The 15,882-nt window shown below is 40.3% G+C and overlaps 1 protein-coding gene across 1 annotated transcript in view; it reads right to left on the bottom strand.

Moving 5' to 3' along the window:
- LOC102237569 (fibronectin type III domain-containing protein 5-like) overlaps nucleotides 1-14,559 on the bottom strand; it is a 28,270-nt gene extending 13,711 nt beyond the window's left edge. The window contains exons 1-4 of the mRNA XM_005812455.2: nucleotides 14,270-14,559; nucleotides 10,384-10,502; nucleotides 8,509-8,707; nucleotides 1,802-1,891 (exon numbers count right to left, since the gene is read on the bottom strand). Of these exons, the coding sequence (XP_005812512.1) occupies nucleotides 1,802-1,891; nucleotides 8,509-8,707; nucleotides 10,384-10,502; nucleotides 14,270-14,351 (490 nt within the window). The 5' untranslated portion in view covers nucleotides 14,352-14,559. The remainder of the gene's footprint in view (nucleotides 1-1,801; nucleotides 1,892-8,508; nucleotides 8,708-10,383; nucleotides 10,503-14,269) is intronic.
- Between the last annotated feature and the right edge of the window lie 1,323 nt (nucleotides 14,560-15,882).

The following is a 15,882-nucleotide window of genomic DNA, read 5'->3' as shown; positions in this document are numbered from 1 at the left end:
ATTTTTTGACCCCAAAACTTTCAATCTAAAACTTTTGAGCAATAAAATTTGAGGACTGGGGGCGCGGGGGGTTCAGTAAATTAAAAACAAGAAAAATGCCTTGCTTGTTTTTATGACAGCTGCTCAACAAGAAACATCAAATAAAAAAATTAAAAATATCAAGAAAAAACAAAGCAGTCATATCTTTTTATTTTTGAGGAGGAGCACTAGGAGCTGGCTCTCACCTTGCTTGTTGGCTTTTTACCTACTTGTCACTTACTGTATAATAGATAAACAAACCACCAGAACCAATATGTTGGACTTTTCTTAAAATTTTGTACACAAATGTTACATCATCAGCTCTCTTGTCCTTTCATTTCTTTCAATTCTGACAAAAAAGCAAAACAAAAACAAAACCAAAAAAACAGAAAAGAGGGGCCGCTAGTAGAGATGCAATCTGTGTCGGCTCTCTCGAGTACGGGATGCAGCCGTTTGAAGCGGAGAAGAAAAGCGACCCGGATTGTGTTTCCCTTAAAGGAGAGGCTTAAACCTCAAGAGCTGGTAGAAAATCTAAACTGCCAGCTGAAGCTGCAGATCGCTTAATGAGACTTCAGAGAGAAGAAATGCAAAATGAAGAAACAAAGAGAGGAAATAGAGGAACGTAAGCTGCAAGATGTGTTATCTAATCTCATTAGGAAGTGGTGGACATTAGTTTTTCATATTGTACAACTGTAATAAGGATTAATACATGAAAATATAGGAGCTGAAGATGGCAGTGTTACAGGAGAGATTGTTCTTTACTGCCAAATTATCAGGCTAAATTAAATAAATACTACATCTTTAATCTGTTTTTCGGGTATTTTTTAAAATAACACTTGGCTCCTTTCTCAAAAGTGGCAAAAAAAACAAACAAACAAAAACAAATTCAGACATAATATATAGCAAATCAGATTAAGAACTGGAATCATAAAAGAGCTGGGTAAGGCACAAACAGATGTACAAACTTCAGAACAATTTTAACTTTTGGAACTTGAAAATTTCCTTTGTGTTTTCTGGAAAATGTCTGAGATCAAACTCCAAATTTGTGAGTTTTTAAAGAAAAAAATTAGTTTTTTTGACTTTCTTTGGGTGTGCTGTGGTGGTGCAGGAGTTCAGCACAACCGACATATGGAGGCCTTAGTCCTCGACGTGACCGTTGCAGGTTTGATTTCCGGCCTGGCGACCTTTTCCGCCTTTCCTCCCCTTCTCTCATTACCCACTTTCCTGTCAATTAGATATCAATTAGCCACTAGAGCCAATAAAACCTAAAAAATAAAAAAAATGACTTTCCAAACTCAGAAAGTTCTGTATTTTTTTCTAGAAAATGTCTGAGATCAATGTCGACATTTTTGACTTTTTTCTAGCCAATTTCCAACTTTTCAAACTCGCATATTTCTGTGGGGTTTTTTTAAGTAAAAAATTTCTATCAATAATTGCCCCAACGCACCGTCGTAGACAATAGATTTATACCAATAGGCCATCATTTTTTAGGTAATAGGTAAGTAACAAGAGATCCAATCAACTGAACTTTTTGGATCATAAATACGAATCCAAAAAGTTCTAACGACCTTTAGGAAACTTGAATATTGTCTAAAATAACCCAGAGTCTCTCCACTTTGCTCTAAAAACCTTGCGGGGGGTTATTCCTCACGGAAAAATGGCACCTGAAGCCGAATGTTTGTTCCCAGAAAGGAACTCCATCAGAGAGCTTATTTACTCTGCAGGTACTGCCGTCCTGGAAGGTGCCTGATGATAAATGACCAATAACGCAGAAGAACATTACCTGCCCACATGACGAGCACCACAACAATGATGATGAGCTCTCCGGCCCTCAGCTGGGCATCCTGACCAACCTCCTCCATCGTCACCTCGTCTGCAGAGAGAACACACACACACACACCCACACACAGAGTCAACAAAGGGAAGGTGGAAGACACTGTAATTCATCAGCAGTGGGTGTGTCTTTTTAAGAACAGTATGACAGAAATTAAATGCAAAAAATAAAAAAAATTTCCCATCACTCGTAAACTCTGCGAGGAAAGATAAAAGAATCAAAGACGGGTGACGTGAGGAAAGAGAGGCAGGCTGGTGTGAATTCTTCACCCTGCTCTGTGTAATTAAAGCTAAGTGAGAGCAGCCGTCTGCAGGGACAAAAGGAGCCCAGACCCCCCACCCAATCAGTCACCGGGCTTTCCCTCGCTGACAGCACTCTGGCCGCTGCAGCGTAAAACCAATCACAGCTGTAAAGGTTGGAACACACTCTGAATTACAGCCTCTGTCTCTCCGCTGCCATCAGCTGCAAAGCAAACACAACACATTCCACCGCCTTTCACTTCCTTCTCCGCCTGGCCGTTTTTGTTTTTAATCGCCATCCAGTGCGTTAGCGGCAACGTTGCTGTATGATAGTGGGAGTTGGATGTTGCTTCCAGTGCACGTTTGAATCAGCCAAACAGTATCCTGTATCTGGTGCAGGCAGAAAATTGGACAGGCTGGAAAAACTATAGGAGCAAAAACTGGAAGAAGGGGAAAGAAGAAGCTGGGATGGGGAAACCACAGACTGGCTGAAGAGAGCTGGTCTTAAAGGTCAACTGTAGAGTCAACATTCCTTCATGTAAGAGACAACACATATGTTATATGAATTAAATAGTAGGGCTGTCAAAGTGCTCAGAGCTCGCAAGAACAAAAAAATACTGAAAATAGAGAATTGATATCCAATTTTAAAAATTTTAACTGGTCACAAGTAATTGAATGAAGTTCATCTAACTTAATTTATTTACCTTTGTTTAACTCGATAACTTCAGAAATTAACTTCGGTAAACTTAATTGGATTACGTGTGGCAAAAGAAATTCTGCATTCAGTGAAGATGGAGTCCTTACCATTTACTTTTTCAGGAATACTAAATTTTCTTATTTTATTTTTACAAATATAACAAAGATTTTACTGTATATTAAAAGGTCTGTATTCACTGCAGAAAAATACAGCCCTGGTATGGCTTTAGCTGCAGAACGCCCACATAAGTATTTTTTCCTGTTTATTTTTGTTGTTTTACATATAGAATAAAGATTTAACTGATCATGAAATGTGTTTTATATATCTACGCTATTTATTTACAGTTGGTGTGTTTTCACAAATTGAAGGCAGGTTTAATATTGAACAATTTGTAATCAGTAGAGTAAATTTGTTCACGTTTCAAAAATGTCAATGTACAAATAGTGAGCTTCAGACAGGAATCCAGCTAGCAGCTGCTGCTAGCTAGCTAGCTGCAATTTTACAGCAATATTTCCCTCTAGTGCTTACAAATGATCATTTATTTTATTTGTCACAACGTAGCTATTTATTTTACCAACTAGGAAGATAAAATACTGCCACGCAAATGATTTAATGGTGGAGAGCACTTCTTTTTCTGTGCTAATTAAACTTAAGCTAGCTCCAGCTGGAAAGTGCTGCCTCCTACAGACTTCCTCTAAATTCCAAATACAGTAGACCGTCGCCTTGTTCTAACTAAAATTATTCTAACTCCAAATTATTCACAGATTTTTTTTTCGTGTAGCATAATATACTTGAAAGAAAATACAGCAAAGAGCGCACAATGCTACTTGCTACTATTGGATGTCGCAAAGCAGCCAAAGCAACCATTGGTATCGGTGCTGATTGATCCGCAAGAGTGGAGTTAAGGAAGACTGTGGATGTTAGCTTCTGCATATTTATTGTTTGAACTAGTAAAATAAGCAGCTGTAAACGCTTTTAGAGGGCGTCTGAAGTATTTGTGGATTTTAGCTGTTTGGTTTCTTGCGGTGGCCAACCTCCGCAAACACCGGAGGTCAACAGTGTCATGAATATTGTGATAACTTGTCCCACGAGATGTCATTGAAACTGGATAAAGCCACACAAATTCTGACTATTTGGGGTAAAATACTATTTTGGACGTCAAGTATTTCAAAATGCCAGAGAGATGACAAGCTGACCTCGCTGATAACGAACTGCACTGTGCCTACGTGGTTTCTTCGTACCACACGACCGTTGCTGTGTAAGCAAGTGAACCCCGCTGCTCTAAACGCTAAATGTTTGTTTTCGTTCCAGGTCCGGCGCGAGTCGCGGTCGCCTTTAGGGGAGAGAGGCCGTTCCATGAAGGCCTTTGTGACACATCATCTTTGTCTGGGTGAGTTTAGGATTTTGCTCTTCGTACATCTCTGCTCTGCCTGGCTGTCAAGATCACTGTTACCATAGCGATCCTTCTAAGCTTTAACTGCAGCCCGAGGCGTGACAGAAGGAGTGGAAGGTTTATGCACTTTAATAAGCTGAATGTGAAATAATGACATACTCCTGTCTGTGAGGGCTTGGCATGATTACATTAAATATGGTTGTTTTCTTTGTTGACAAGCTCTTAATTTGTCAGCTTGGTTTGCTTTCAGTAACAGTCAAACAGGTCAAAACACTGGAAAACAAATCATCTCATGTCCAGAATGGTTTGACCATATTTAAAAGGAGAAGCAGGACCTACAAAAAGAAGACAGACACTAATTACAGTTTCAATATAGGTCCAACAGTATGGAGGCTTGTAAAACGTGATGGCTGGGAAAGACTACCACGAAACCTCCAACGATTTAGCTCGATACACCGGGAACACCTGCAGTATTTTCTCCATCCTAGCGATAGACGGCTTAGAAAGATAAGCAAACCGTCTGACAGAAACCCAGCGACGAGCGGCGTGCCGGTCCGCACCGCGGCTACAAATGCAAAGCGGTGTCAGGCTGATTAATACCCGCTTAGAGGGGGAGGAGAGCAGTAATGGCCGGGAGATTTAATCAGGACAGCTAATGAATACTTCCACCAACACCAACCGGATCCATCCATCAAAGTCAGAGCTCGGCAACAGTTGAGACAAATTACGCCTCTAAATATGTGTCACGTGACCAGATGTTCGGTGGCTTGCGAAAGTATTCACACCCCTTAAAATGTTGCCGTATGACCAAAAACTTCAAGGTGTCTTAAGATTTCATTTGATTAATTCAGGGCATCTGCAGATTCCAGGGAGTCAAATTTAAGAGTTTTAAAGAGCTTTTTAATGACACTGGGGACTAAAATTTAAGGCCAAAGAACTATAGAGAAACCATAGAGCCACACTTATAAAGTTTTTTTTTTCTCACAGAATGCGTCTGGCCTCATATAGGTTGGCAACAGAAGTGAGCCGGTGGTGAAAATGAACATAGTCCAGCCAACAAGCGATAAGTTTGAAGTTGCCCATGATAGGTACAGAAAAGCTAGCGAGCAAGCAAGGGTATGTTAGCAGCTGTACGTTAGCTTCAACCACCGTTAGTGACAATGAAGATGTCTGCGCAAACTTTTGCCAGACAGAACGGAAAGAAACGATCCGCTGCTCAGGATTGAGCAACTGTTTGTGAACTTTATAAATCAGATCTTTGTAGAAAAGTGGACAAAAGAGGCGAATCAACCATGAAAGCGTCATTTCGTCAGATTTTCCTGTTACATATGACCGTAATACACGGGAAGCAGAGGTTGCAAATTAGAAAAAAATGCAGAGAGTAATTCGCTCCAAGCTAGCAGTTTGGACTTTGAATTTGTTTTTTAGAGTTTTCTGCCTTTGGTAAGGAACAGACCCACCAGTGGATGGAAGCAAATTTACTACGTCAAAACTTATTCAGTAAATGTGTTTTCATCTCCCCTTCAGAGGATTAGCTTTTCTCGGAAAAGCAAAATAACACATAGTCTGATAAAAAACAGTTGCTTGTTCTATCCTTTACTTCATCCAGAAGGTCTGGACTCTCTGAAATTGAGAAAAGATTGTTTGCAGGAGGCATGGACTGTGTTGAAGTCTTTTTAGCTAATTCCTAACATTTGGTCATGACGCGATGAAGCTTACCGCTGTAAACAACCATCCTCCACTGCGTAGAGAGAAGAGCCAATCTGAACGAGGCGGCTGTTGATGTCAATTCAATATTTGGAGGCGTGGCCAACACGGACTGAATGGCTTCGCCCACTTCCTCTGCTGCCATTGCTAAAACTACAGGCAGACTATGATTCTAAAACACCTTAGAAAATCTACATCTACATTGTCGTTCATAACTTCTTCTGTTCGCTGATTTATTCGGTTGGAATCCTACTGGAGAAATCCAGCTCAATGGGAGAAATCCCAGATTGTCACTGAAGGGAGATGAAAATCAAGCAGAATGGCCAGGCTAAAAAACCACCTCCAGTGAGCACAAAATGTTTTTACAAAATCCAGGAAGCTATTTTGAATTTTGCCTTTTACGTTGAACTTTCTTAATGCGGTACTACCAAACGTGCATCAAAAACGTTGATGGAAACACAGCTGCAGTGGCCACATCGCGATTTGGTCTACCTTCCACCAAGACAATGACTACACCCATACCTACAACGGAATAACTTAAACTTGAATCCAACCAAGAGTCTGTGGCAAGACTTGGAAATGTATTTTCACAGATGCTCTAAATCCAATCTGACCAAGCTCCGGCTATTTTACAAGAAGGAACGAAATTTCAATCTCTATAGGGGCTTGGTGTGTCATAACCTCATTACGACAGAGAAGGAAAGCTACATTACAAAAGATGGATAATGTTTTCTTTTGCTATATAAATACAGTATCAGTTCCAACCATGTGTCTTAAAACAGGACCAAGGCGAGCTCAGTCAGTGCGGGGGCTTCCAGGGAACAGACTGCTGCGTCCTCTTATCGCCTCGCCGCTGATGAGCGTTTTAGTATTTTGCAGGGTCCCTCTGAAGCGGCCGCTTTTGGCAGCAGAACTGGGTCGAACCTGATAAAACTGGGAGTGCCGCGGGCCGCTCCAGATAAGAGCCAGCAGCCTCTCTGCGTACTCGTGAGAGAGAAGATGGAAGGCGCGAGGAGTTCACGCCCGAGATTTGTGTTTTTATTACCGTTTTGTTCGTCTGGGAGACGCAGAAACAGAAAATAGCGAGACATATATAGTCTTAGTGGGGGATGGGACAGAGTAATAATAAAATACATACAGTATATATATATATATATATATATATATATATATATATATATATATATATATACATATATATATATATATATATATATATATATATATATATATATATATATATATATATATATATATACTTGTATGTAAGAACATGAGCAGAGTTTTCTGTGTGTGTGTGACAGCAGAGGGGGAAACAAGGAGGCCGGTTGTTTGTTCACTCCATCTGCGGTGATACATGATTGCCTCCGTGTCTATATGCTCTCGTGCTTGCATTTATTTTTTCTTTTTTTCGCGGGCTCTCTCCTATGCGCCGAATTTCAATTCCCCTCTCACATTTTGTGTTTGTAGCATATCCTGTTCCAATAGAAGCTACACGACGACGTCCTCAATGGGAAAAGTGTGATGAATACACAAGAAATGTATTTACATATAGATTAGCACTTGGAGAACTCGGTAACACGGCTCACAGTATGCTAGCAGAGACAGGTGCAGCGCCTCGTTGCCAGAGAACTTTATCGCCACATTTTGTCTCGTTACGACCCCAAAATTCGGTGCGTTTCTTTGGGGATTTTATGTGACGCATCAACACCAAGTAAAAAGCATAAATACAAAGCGGAAGGGATAGGATATACAAATCTGAAAAGTGTGGCATGCGCCTGTTTTTTAGGGTGCGTCTCTTCCGGTTTTGTTACCCCGTGAATCAGCTCAACCTCAGTAAGATTCAAAAGGAATCGTCTACGACGTCCAGTTTTCAAGTCTGGCCGCAGATTCTCAATTTCGCTTCCTGACTTTGACTGGGCTGTTCCTGCACATGAATATTAATTGGTCTAAAACATTCAATTGCAATCTTTTTTTTTGTCAGCTGCATGTTTAGGCTTATTTAATTGCTGCAAGTTGAAACTCCATCCCAGTCAGTATCCCAGCAGGTTTCCTTCCCCACAACATGATGCTGCCACCACCGTTGTTGGTTTATTTATTTTTTCCTACCCTTTTATATTGAGACCAGAAAGTCCTCTTTCTCAATATTTACTACATATGAGTATTTCTTCTTGCCACTTTCCAATGAAGGCCAAATTAGTGGAGTACACAACTAATAAAGTCTCCTATCAACAGAAGTGACGCACTGAAAAAAGAGAATGGAACTCAACTTAAAAAAGTTATCAAATTAAGTTTGTCAAACTTTATTTATTTACACTTGTTTAACATGACAACTTAATATACTTTATATATTTCTTGGATAAACTTCATTTGATTACTTGTTACAAATCAACTAAATTTTTATAAGTCGGATCACCTGCTTTCTTTTATTCAGTGAATATAGAGCATTTTTACAAACAGGGTGACTTTATTTAGGGGTATCAGAGTAAAACGAATCACATTTTTTCGTCCATTTCACAATTACGCCTCACATTGTGCCGGCATGTCACATAAAGCCCAAGAGAAACCCAACTCAGGCTGTTTAAAACTAAGCAAACCCTGCCGGGAATCCGAATCTCACCGGGATTCTTGGACGCCATTTTCTCCGACTCTTTTGGCGTTCTGAAGAGAACGGGCTGACTGGGGGGGCTGCTGCCTCCCATGCTGATGCTCTGGACGTGGACGATGTATTCGGTATCCTCGTCCAGGTCCCACAGCGCGCAGGAGCGGGTGGTGGTGTTCACTTCCTGGATGAACCTCAACATCCGCACATCCTTCTTCTGCGGCGCACAAGATGGGAAAACAAAAAAACGGAAAAAAAAAAAACACAAGCTTACAATCCATTTTTGTTTACCTTTTTTTAAACTAAATTTTTGTTGTAACCACTGCAAATTTCTGTAAGGAACTTCAGTTTTCTATGCTGTGGCTTAATTTATGCTAATGTGTACACTTCTGTCCAGGGGAACAGTTGGGGAAAAAGCTTAAGTAAAGTCTCTCAAGGTTTATTTTAACAATGCAGTAAAGCTTAAAGACAGAAATTGCTTTCCAGGCCATGTCCTAGAAATGGCCATTATTACCCCGGCTACAGCTGCTTGCTCAGGTCAATTGGCTCCTGCTGGATTAAAGACCACGGCTCCTCTGGGGCACTTTTATTTACCAGGCAATTATAAAAGGAAATTTCTTAAGCCATTAAAACTTCACAAGGACAAAATGTTCATCTAACACGGATCTTTCAGAGCGCTGCGGCGTGGCAGCAGAAACTAGGTTCCAGAAAGCTGCGATTTTCTGCTCCGGTTTGAATAATTAATGAAAAGATGTGTGCGCGACGATGAATTACTTTGGTGCTCAGGCAAACACAAAAACAAGATGATTTGCTTGAAGATTTAAGGAGATACTTTAAGATTTTTAAGATAATTTAAGATTTGAGTTCAATCTGAAAATATATCTTCTATTGTTTATAGCCAGAAATGCAAATGCTGACACTACTGTGGCCAACATAATTAACCGTAGTGCTTAAATAGTGATTATTAGCTTCAATACTATAATAATTTGCACCTACCTACATAATGTTGTAGACACACGGCATATATTTGAAGCCTCAGAGCTTGCACTCATGACACTTAAATCAGGGTCATGTATTTAGATCATCAATGCAAAATCAAGTCCGCTAAATTTAGCTAAAGTGCCAAAAATGTCATTTTAACAAAGTGCTGTATTTTTTAAACAAATGTACTTTGTAGAACATGATCTAAAAAAACAGATAGAATAAATACCAGTTAAATACAACGCCAGTTGGTTTTAATGGAAATGCTTCTTTGAACAGAAGCTCAGCACCGTTAGGCTACCTTTTTAACGCTAGCTGGTTAGAATTGGCTCTCAGACATGTTAATTCTTCTTCTAGCTAACTGTTTTAGCTTAAATAAAAGCTTCAAAACATTTCTGGTTGGTGAATCTTTGATATCCAAAACCATAAGGGGTTTCTCCGTAACGGGCCAATATAACTTTATGAATGACTGGTGGGAAAAAGATATTTTCCCCCCCTCAGCTAGTAAAAAAAGTGTGTCCATGAAATTCCATCAAAAATGTTGTACTGCCAAGTAAACCAAATGCAATCAAGTGCGCAGTATTAACATACATGTAAACAAAAGAAAAAAACAAAGGGGACAAATCCTCAGTAATAACAGCATAGCTGCATAAATGTATCAAGTTTTGCACAATAGGATTTTAGAATTTATGAGTATCATATGTTTTAAAGTCTTGTTAAAATGCCAAAGAATTTGCCCACATTGTCAAAGTTGGGAAATAAAATAACACAGTGCTTCTTGTACTTCTTTATGTTTTTGAATTTACGACCCAGCTGTCGTTTTAATGTTTGTTTTGAACATTATTTTCAGGCCCTCTCTCCCAAAGCCATTAAAAAAAAGGAAGAAAAAAAACAAAACAAACTCACACATACCTGTTGCGTGATGGCGAATCCGATGACGGGATCTCCCTCCGAGATCTCCCACGTCACCACAGCCGAGTTGACCTCCAGCTCTCTGATGGTCACATTGAGCGGAGCTGACAGCGCAGCGTCTAACACAGACACAGAAGGATATTTAATTAACAAGGACAGAACATAAATGCTACATTCCCGCACTTTGCAATTGATATAATAAATCCTAAAGCGGAGAGCAGCACAGCCTCCTCATGATCACTCTCTTTGAACTCTTCCCTTTTTTTATTTTGCTCCCTCAGCCCACTTTCACTCAGATCTTCCTCGCACCACCCGCAAATTAATCTATCTCCTTTCATTTATACCCAGCCTAATTAACACACTTCAGTCTGTCGGGGGGTTTCCCACAGGAAGACGCTGCTCCCCGTTCGTCTTTGTTTCTGATTCTCACACATTTTTTCGGTCTTTGCCTCCTCTCCTCTTTCGTAGGCAGAGGTTCACTTTTGGTGCGATCCTTCTGTGAAATGATCTTAATGTTTGTGCTGGAAAAGAGGAGAAATCACACCTGGGTGAATGTAATACGGCGCTAATCTTTCATGACAGATCCTGTTGAAGTTTGAATCGTTTCCATTTCTGAACTGCAGAAAGGGATAGAGCTGAATGCGTCTGTGTGTGTGTGTGTGTGTGTGACTTTACAGACGGGAAGTGTGTGTCAATTACAACAAACTCCAGGTCCTCTACGAGTCGACTCGAACCTGGATTTCCCTCGAGTCCAGCTCGACAAATTAACATCAGAGTTAGACCTTGGTTTGGGTTTGAACTCAGGAAGCAAGAAAACAATAGTGACTCCCTGGTCACTACACTAAAGCCTCAACACTAAAGCTATTCTTTCTGAAAATGTAACCAAAGACTACCACATAAAAATGTTCCACATAGTTTGATTATATTATACAGCATACTCGAACACTTTTGGAATTTTCAACCCATTACATGATGCACCCTAATTGGCAATTATCAGCATTTGCCCACCGTTTCCATGGCAGTCTCGCCAGCATCTCATATTTGCTTCTGACTAATGAACAAAAATTGGCAGATTACATTTACTCTAAGGAGTTAGATGAGCAAGTAGCAAGACATGTAGTGTCAAGAAAATGTCTGGAATGTCACCCCACTGACTCCTTCGAATATTTAGCTGATTTATGCCAGCTAACAAGTCAACCATTTCAGCTGAGATGGTGCTAATTAGCTTTAGCAGTATTATTCTGATGCAGTAGTTAGAGCTCAATTGCCCTTAGAGTTAGTATTACTGTGCTAATGCGGTTGCTACAGCTTGCTTGTGTTTAGTGTTAGAAGTATTATGCTAATGAGGTTGTTACTTCTCACTTGTGTTTAGCATTAGCAGTATTATGCTAATGCTGTTGTTACAGCTCGCTTGTGCTGCCACAGTAACCACATTGAGTTACTACAACTAATATGATGTGCCAAATTTAAAATGTATGTTGACTGAGTTAAATGAGTAGTGACTCAGTCATAACAGCGCTTGAACTAAAATAAAAATATAGCAAAAAGTTTTGCATAATTTCCTCTTACATTCAAAAACAAAAAGCAAGGTCTTCACTGACATATTTTGTTGGTAACTTTTCTACTTCTAGCCTTAACGAAATTGGAACTTTGATGCAATTTGTCGTGCCTAGCTAAAATTTGGCACTTAGCAAAGTATGTAAAGCTCAAATATAGAAATTCAGCTGTACATAAAAAGGAATAGTGGTTTCCTGCTTGTGAAAACTGTGAAAATGATCACTGGAATAGGGGAGCTCTTGTGTATAAAGTTTGCTAACATTACTATTAGCCTTCATTCGTCTGTTAATTAGGTTAGTTTCTGAGTCGTCAAAAAGTGTACAAGCAAATATTCTGTAGGTGGACATAGTATTTTTGTATTTATTTTTAGTAGAATTTGTTTTTATGGACGCAAAGGTCTGCATGGAGAGAGTTCAATTAACCAAAGAGAGTTCAATTAACTGCACCTTTTGTACTGCTCTGTTTTCCACAGCTTGGCAAATTATCACCAATATTTCAATGTATTGAAATAGAAATTTTGGTAGGTTTCCTTAACAGAACTCAAAACTTAAGTTTATAGATTTCCTATGAATAAATGGACAAATACGAAGAAGTAACCATAGCTTGTTGACAGTGGGAAAATAATAACCAGAGGTGCACCGATTGCAGTTTCTGGCCGATCACCGATTACCAATCTTTTAAAAAGCTTAACCTGCCAATTCCGATTTTGGCCGATACCAAGTTTTTGTCTGAAATTTTGCTCAATATAGCAAGAAAGTTGTTGAGTTGGTAACAGTGGGGTCACTATTGTTGATTGTAAATGTGCAGACATGACCCGATGGGCCGGTCTATCAGTCAGACCTCTGTCAACAGAAAGCAACAGAGGACAGCGGTTGATTCATAGACCTTTGCCTTAGACAAGATCGGTGGATAAGATCAGCTTCATACGTAAAAATATGCTGATCACGATCTCCCAAAATTAAGGAAATTGGCACCAATAAATCAGCTGGCCGATAAATCGGCGCACCCTTAATAATAACTCATAAAAGTTGCGGAGGCCGAGTCCCCGAACATCTGGACAAATATCCACTAAACAAATCCCTTACAGAACTACAATGCAGAAAGAGATGAGTTTTCTCCCCTCTATGTATTTTTATTTAGGTAAACCAACATAAAGTGGGAAGGCAGACAATAAAAAGTTAGCAAAACATTTTCCAAATGAAAATCTAAGAATATGTGGGGGTGCATATATCAGGACATTTACGTATTTACTCAACTTAAGTTGTCTGTGAGCATCAATTATAAAGTCAAGCCACAGATTGTCAATTAGATTTAGGTCTGGACTTTGACTATAGCCATGTCCTATTAGGTTTGCAGTTGAACTAAATATTGATGTGTGAGATGTCGCATGCAAACTTAATGAAATGGATTGAAGAGGTTGTAATAGGACAGATTGTGAAAATGAAGAGACTTTTGCGAGATTTTCTAGCCTCAGCCACACCTCAGAACGTACCAGAACGTTCCCAACTATTCCACAAGTCACAAAATGATTTAAACAAGGTTCCAGAAGTACAATTCTTGCTCCTAAAACCACAAGCACACACACGCGCGTGCGCATGAACACACACACATCTTCAGACCAAATGAAAGCGATCTCTCCAAGCTGAGATAAAGCCTCGACGATGTTATCTCCAAGAGTTAGGATTTCCAAAGGACTATGAGTCGTCTGTGAGCTTCCATCGTCAGGACACAATGGAAGCAAGATCTTTGGACTCAGACAGATTTCCCCTCTTGAGCATAACTCGCTGATGAATTCAGAATATACCATCGTTTAAAAAGGGCTGGACATAATCTCGCAGGAAAAGTGACGGACGCTGAAAAAAATGTCCAGAGAAATCTGAATTGTCCAGATGAGGTTGAATGGAATCACTTGGATGACGCTGTGTGTGTGTGTGTGTGTGTGTGTGCCTTGAACTCTAGCTGGGAGTTACAATCTCATCTTGTATTAAATTTCAAGACATTTACCTGGATTATGAGGAGATTTCTGCCTCTGTTTGTGTCAGAGTGAGCCTAAAAATCACGCTAATGCAGCGTGATTACCTCATGTCAACCCATCATTTTTGGCTTAACAAAGCTTATTGTGAGCGCAGATCACATCCATATGTCATGACAGTGTGCGCCCCCTTCGTCCCCCAAAGGGATGCCGCTACAAACCTAACACTAGATCAGCGGTGCTCCGAACCGACATACATCAGCCCCGCTGGATGCGTTTTGCTCAGCCGGTACATTCATCCCCGCCTCTCCTTTGTTTACCTGCGGTGATCGCTCACCAACCTGTGGTCCAACTCACCGGCTTTAACGGAGGACGCCGAGAGGAGGGAGCCCAGCAGGAGCAGCGGCAGCGCCGCGGCAGACAAGCCCGGTTTCGCCATCCTCCTGCTTCTTCTTGCGGGGCTTCACATCCTGCGCGGCCCATTTATCACATCGCATTGAAGGCGAGCGAGACGAGCATCCCCCCGGCCGGTACGGGGGGAACCAGAGGGCGGACTTGTTGTGCCGGAGACGAGGCTCTCTGGAAGTTGTGAGCTGCAGCAGAAGCGCCAGCAGCGGCGGCGGCGGCGGCGCAACAACAGCCGAAGGAGGAGGAGGAAGACGAAGAGGAGGAGGGATTGAGATGAAGGTGAAGAGAGAGGGAGGTGCAGAGGAAGCGAGGGAGATAGTGCCGGTGTGTCGACAGGGGATGGCGGCTCGGAGTGTCAGTCCGATCCGGCTGGTGGTGACGGAGCTGTGGGAGCGGAGGCGGCGACGTGCCGCTGTTCGCAGACACCCGCAGACGCTCGCGCAAAAACACCTGCAGCGGTGCACGTGAGGTCACTTAACAGAAGAAACCGGAAAGCAAAATAAATAAATAAATAAATAAAAATAAACAAATAAAAAATAAAGTAGACAGACAAACCTCACTGAAGATATTTTATTTCATTAAATGAGTTGGTAAATATAGTAGAATATAAAATATTCTACGCGCGCGTGCGAGCGGGATGAATTATTACACTGATTGTTTGACCTTTCAACCCCAAATTTTGTTTTTGCAGCAAAGTCATCAAAAAAGAGCGAAGGGCGATGTTTTTTATTTATGTTATTATTAAAAATGCGAAACTGCTTGAATTGTTTTTTTTTTAATTCATCAACAGATGGACACGAGCAATATCTTCAGGAAATACTGATAATCAGGATTTCTGTAGAAACGGCATCTGGAAATTATTGTTGCTCCTAACCAGTTACATTCAGTTCATCCAAAAATAACTTATTGATCCCAAAGTGAAATTAAATGTTATTGTAAAGCAAATTATTCAAGATTATTCAGAGTTGTTTTAGTTTTCAGGAAGGACAGATTTTCAATCAGAAATCAGAATTTTTGACAAAAAAATTTCTGATTTCAACTCAATGAGAATTCTAGCTTGAGCAAAACTAATAAAATGATCTGTAAGAAATGATCATTATTACTTTTAAGTTGGTTCAAAGAAGAAGAAAAAAATTAATTAGTGCAGACTCACATTTGAGTTCTTCTGCAAAGCTCTGATAGATTTGGGTGGAAGAAGGCTGCTCCCAAGGGCACAGCACTAAAAATAAAGTTTTGAAGATAAAGATAAGAACGACATCTTATTGAAAAAACAAAACAAAACAACAAATAAACAAAAAACAAAAACAGAGAACACGGCTGGAAAAAAAATCTCATAAATCATCGAAAACTGTTTGCCCGAATGTTTGTCTGCCCTTGAATGTGCACATGTCCCTCATAAATCCTGCCACCCTAAAAAAAAGAGAAAAGCTTAGCTGCAGGAAATGCACACTCCAAAAACAACCTGCTGATGTCATCAGTTCTTCTCTGGAACCTTTTGCTCTTTTCTCATTGGAGACGCAATCAAACTGGAGACAGAGGACCACTTTCCAACCTTCTTCACA

Source organism: Xiphophorus maculatus, chromosome 13 (assembly GCF_002775205.1).
Source record: "Xiphophorus maculatus strain JP 163 A chromosome 13, X_maculatus-5.0-male, whole genome shotgun sequence".
Classification (NCBI taxonomy): domain Eukaryota; kingdom Metazoa; phylum Chordata; class Actinopteri; order Cyprinodontiformes; family Poeciliidae; genus Xiphophorus; species Xiphophorus maculatus.
This window is presented reverse-complemented; position numbering and strand designations above follow the sequence as displayed.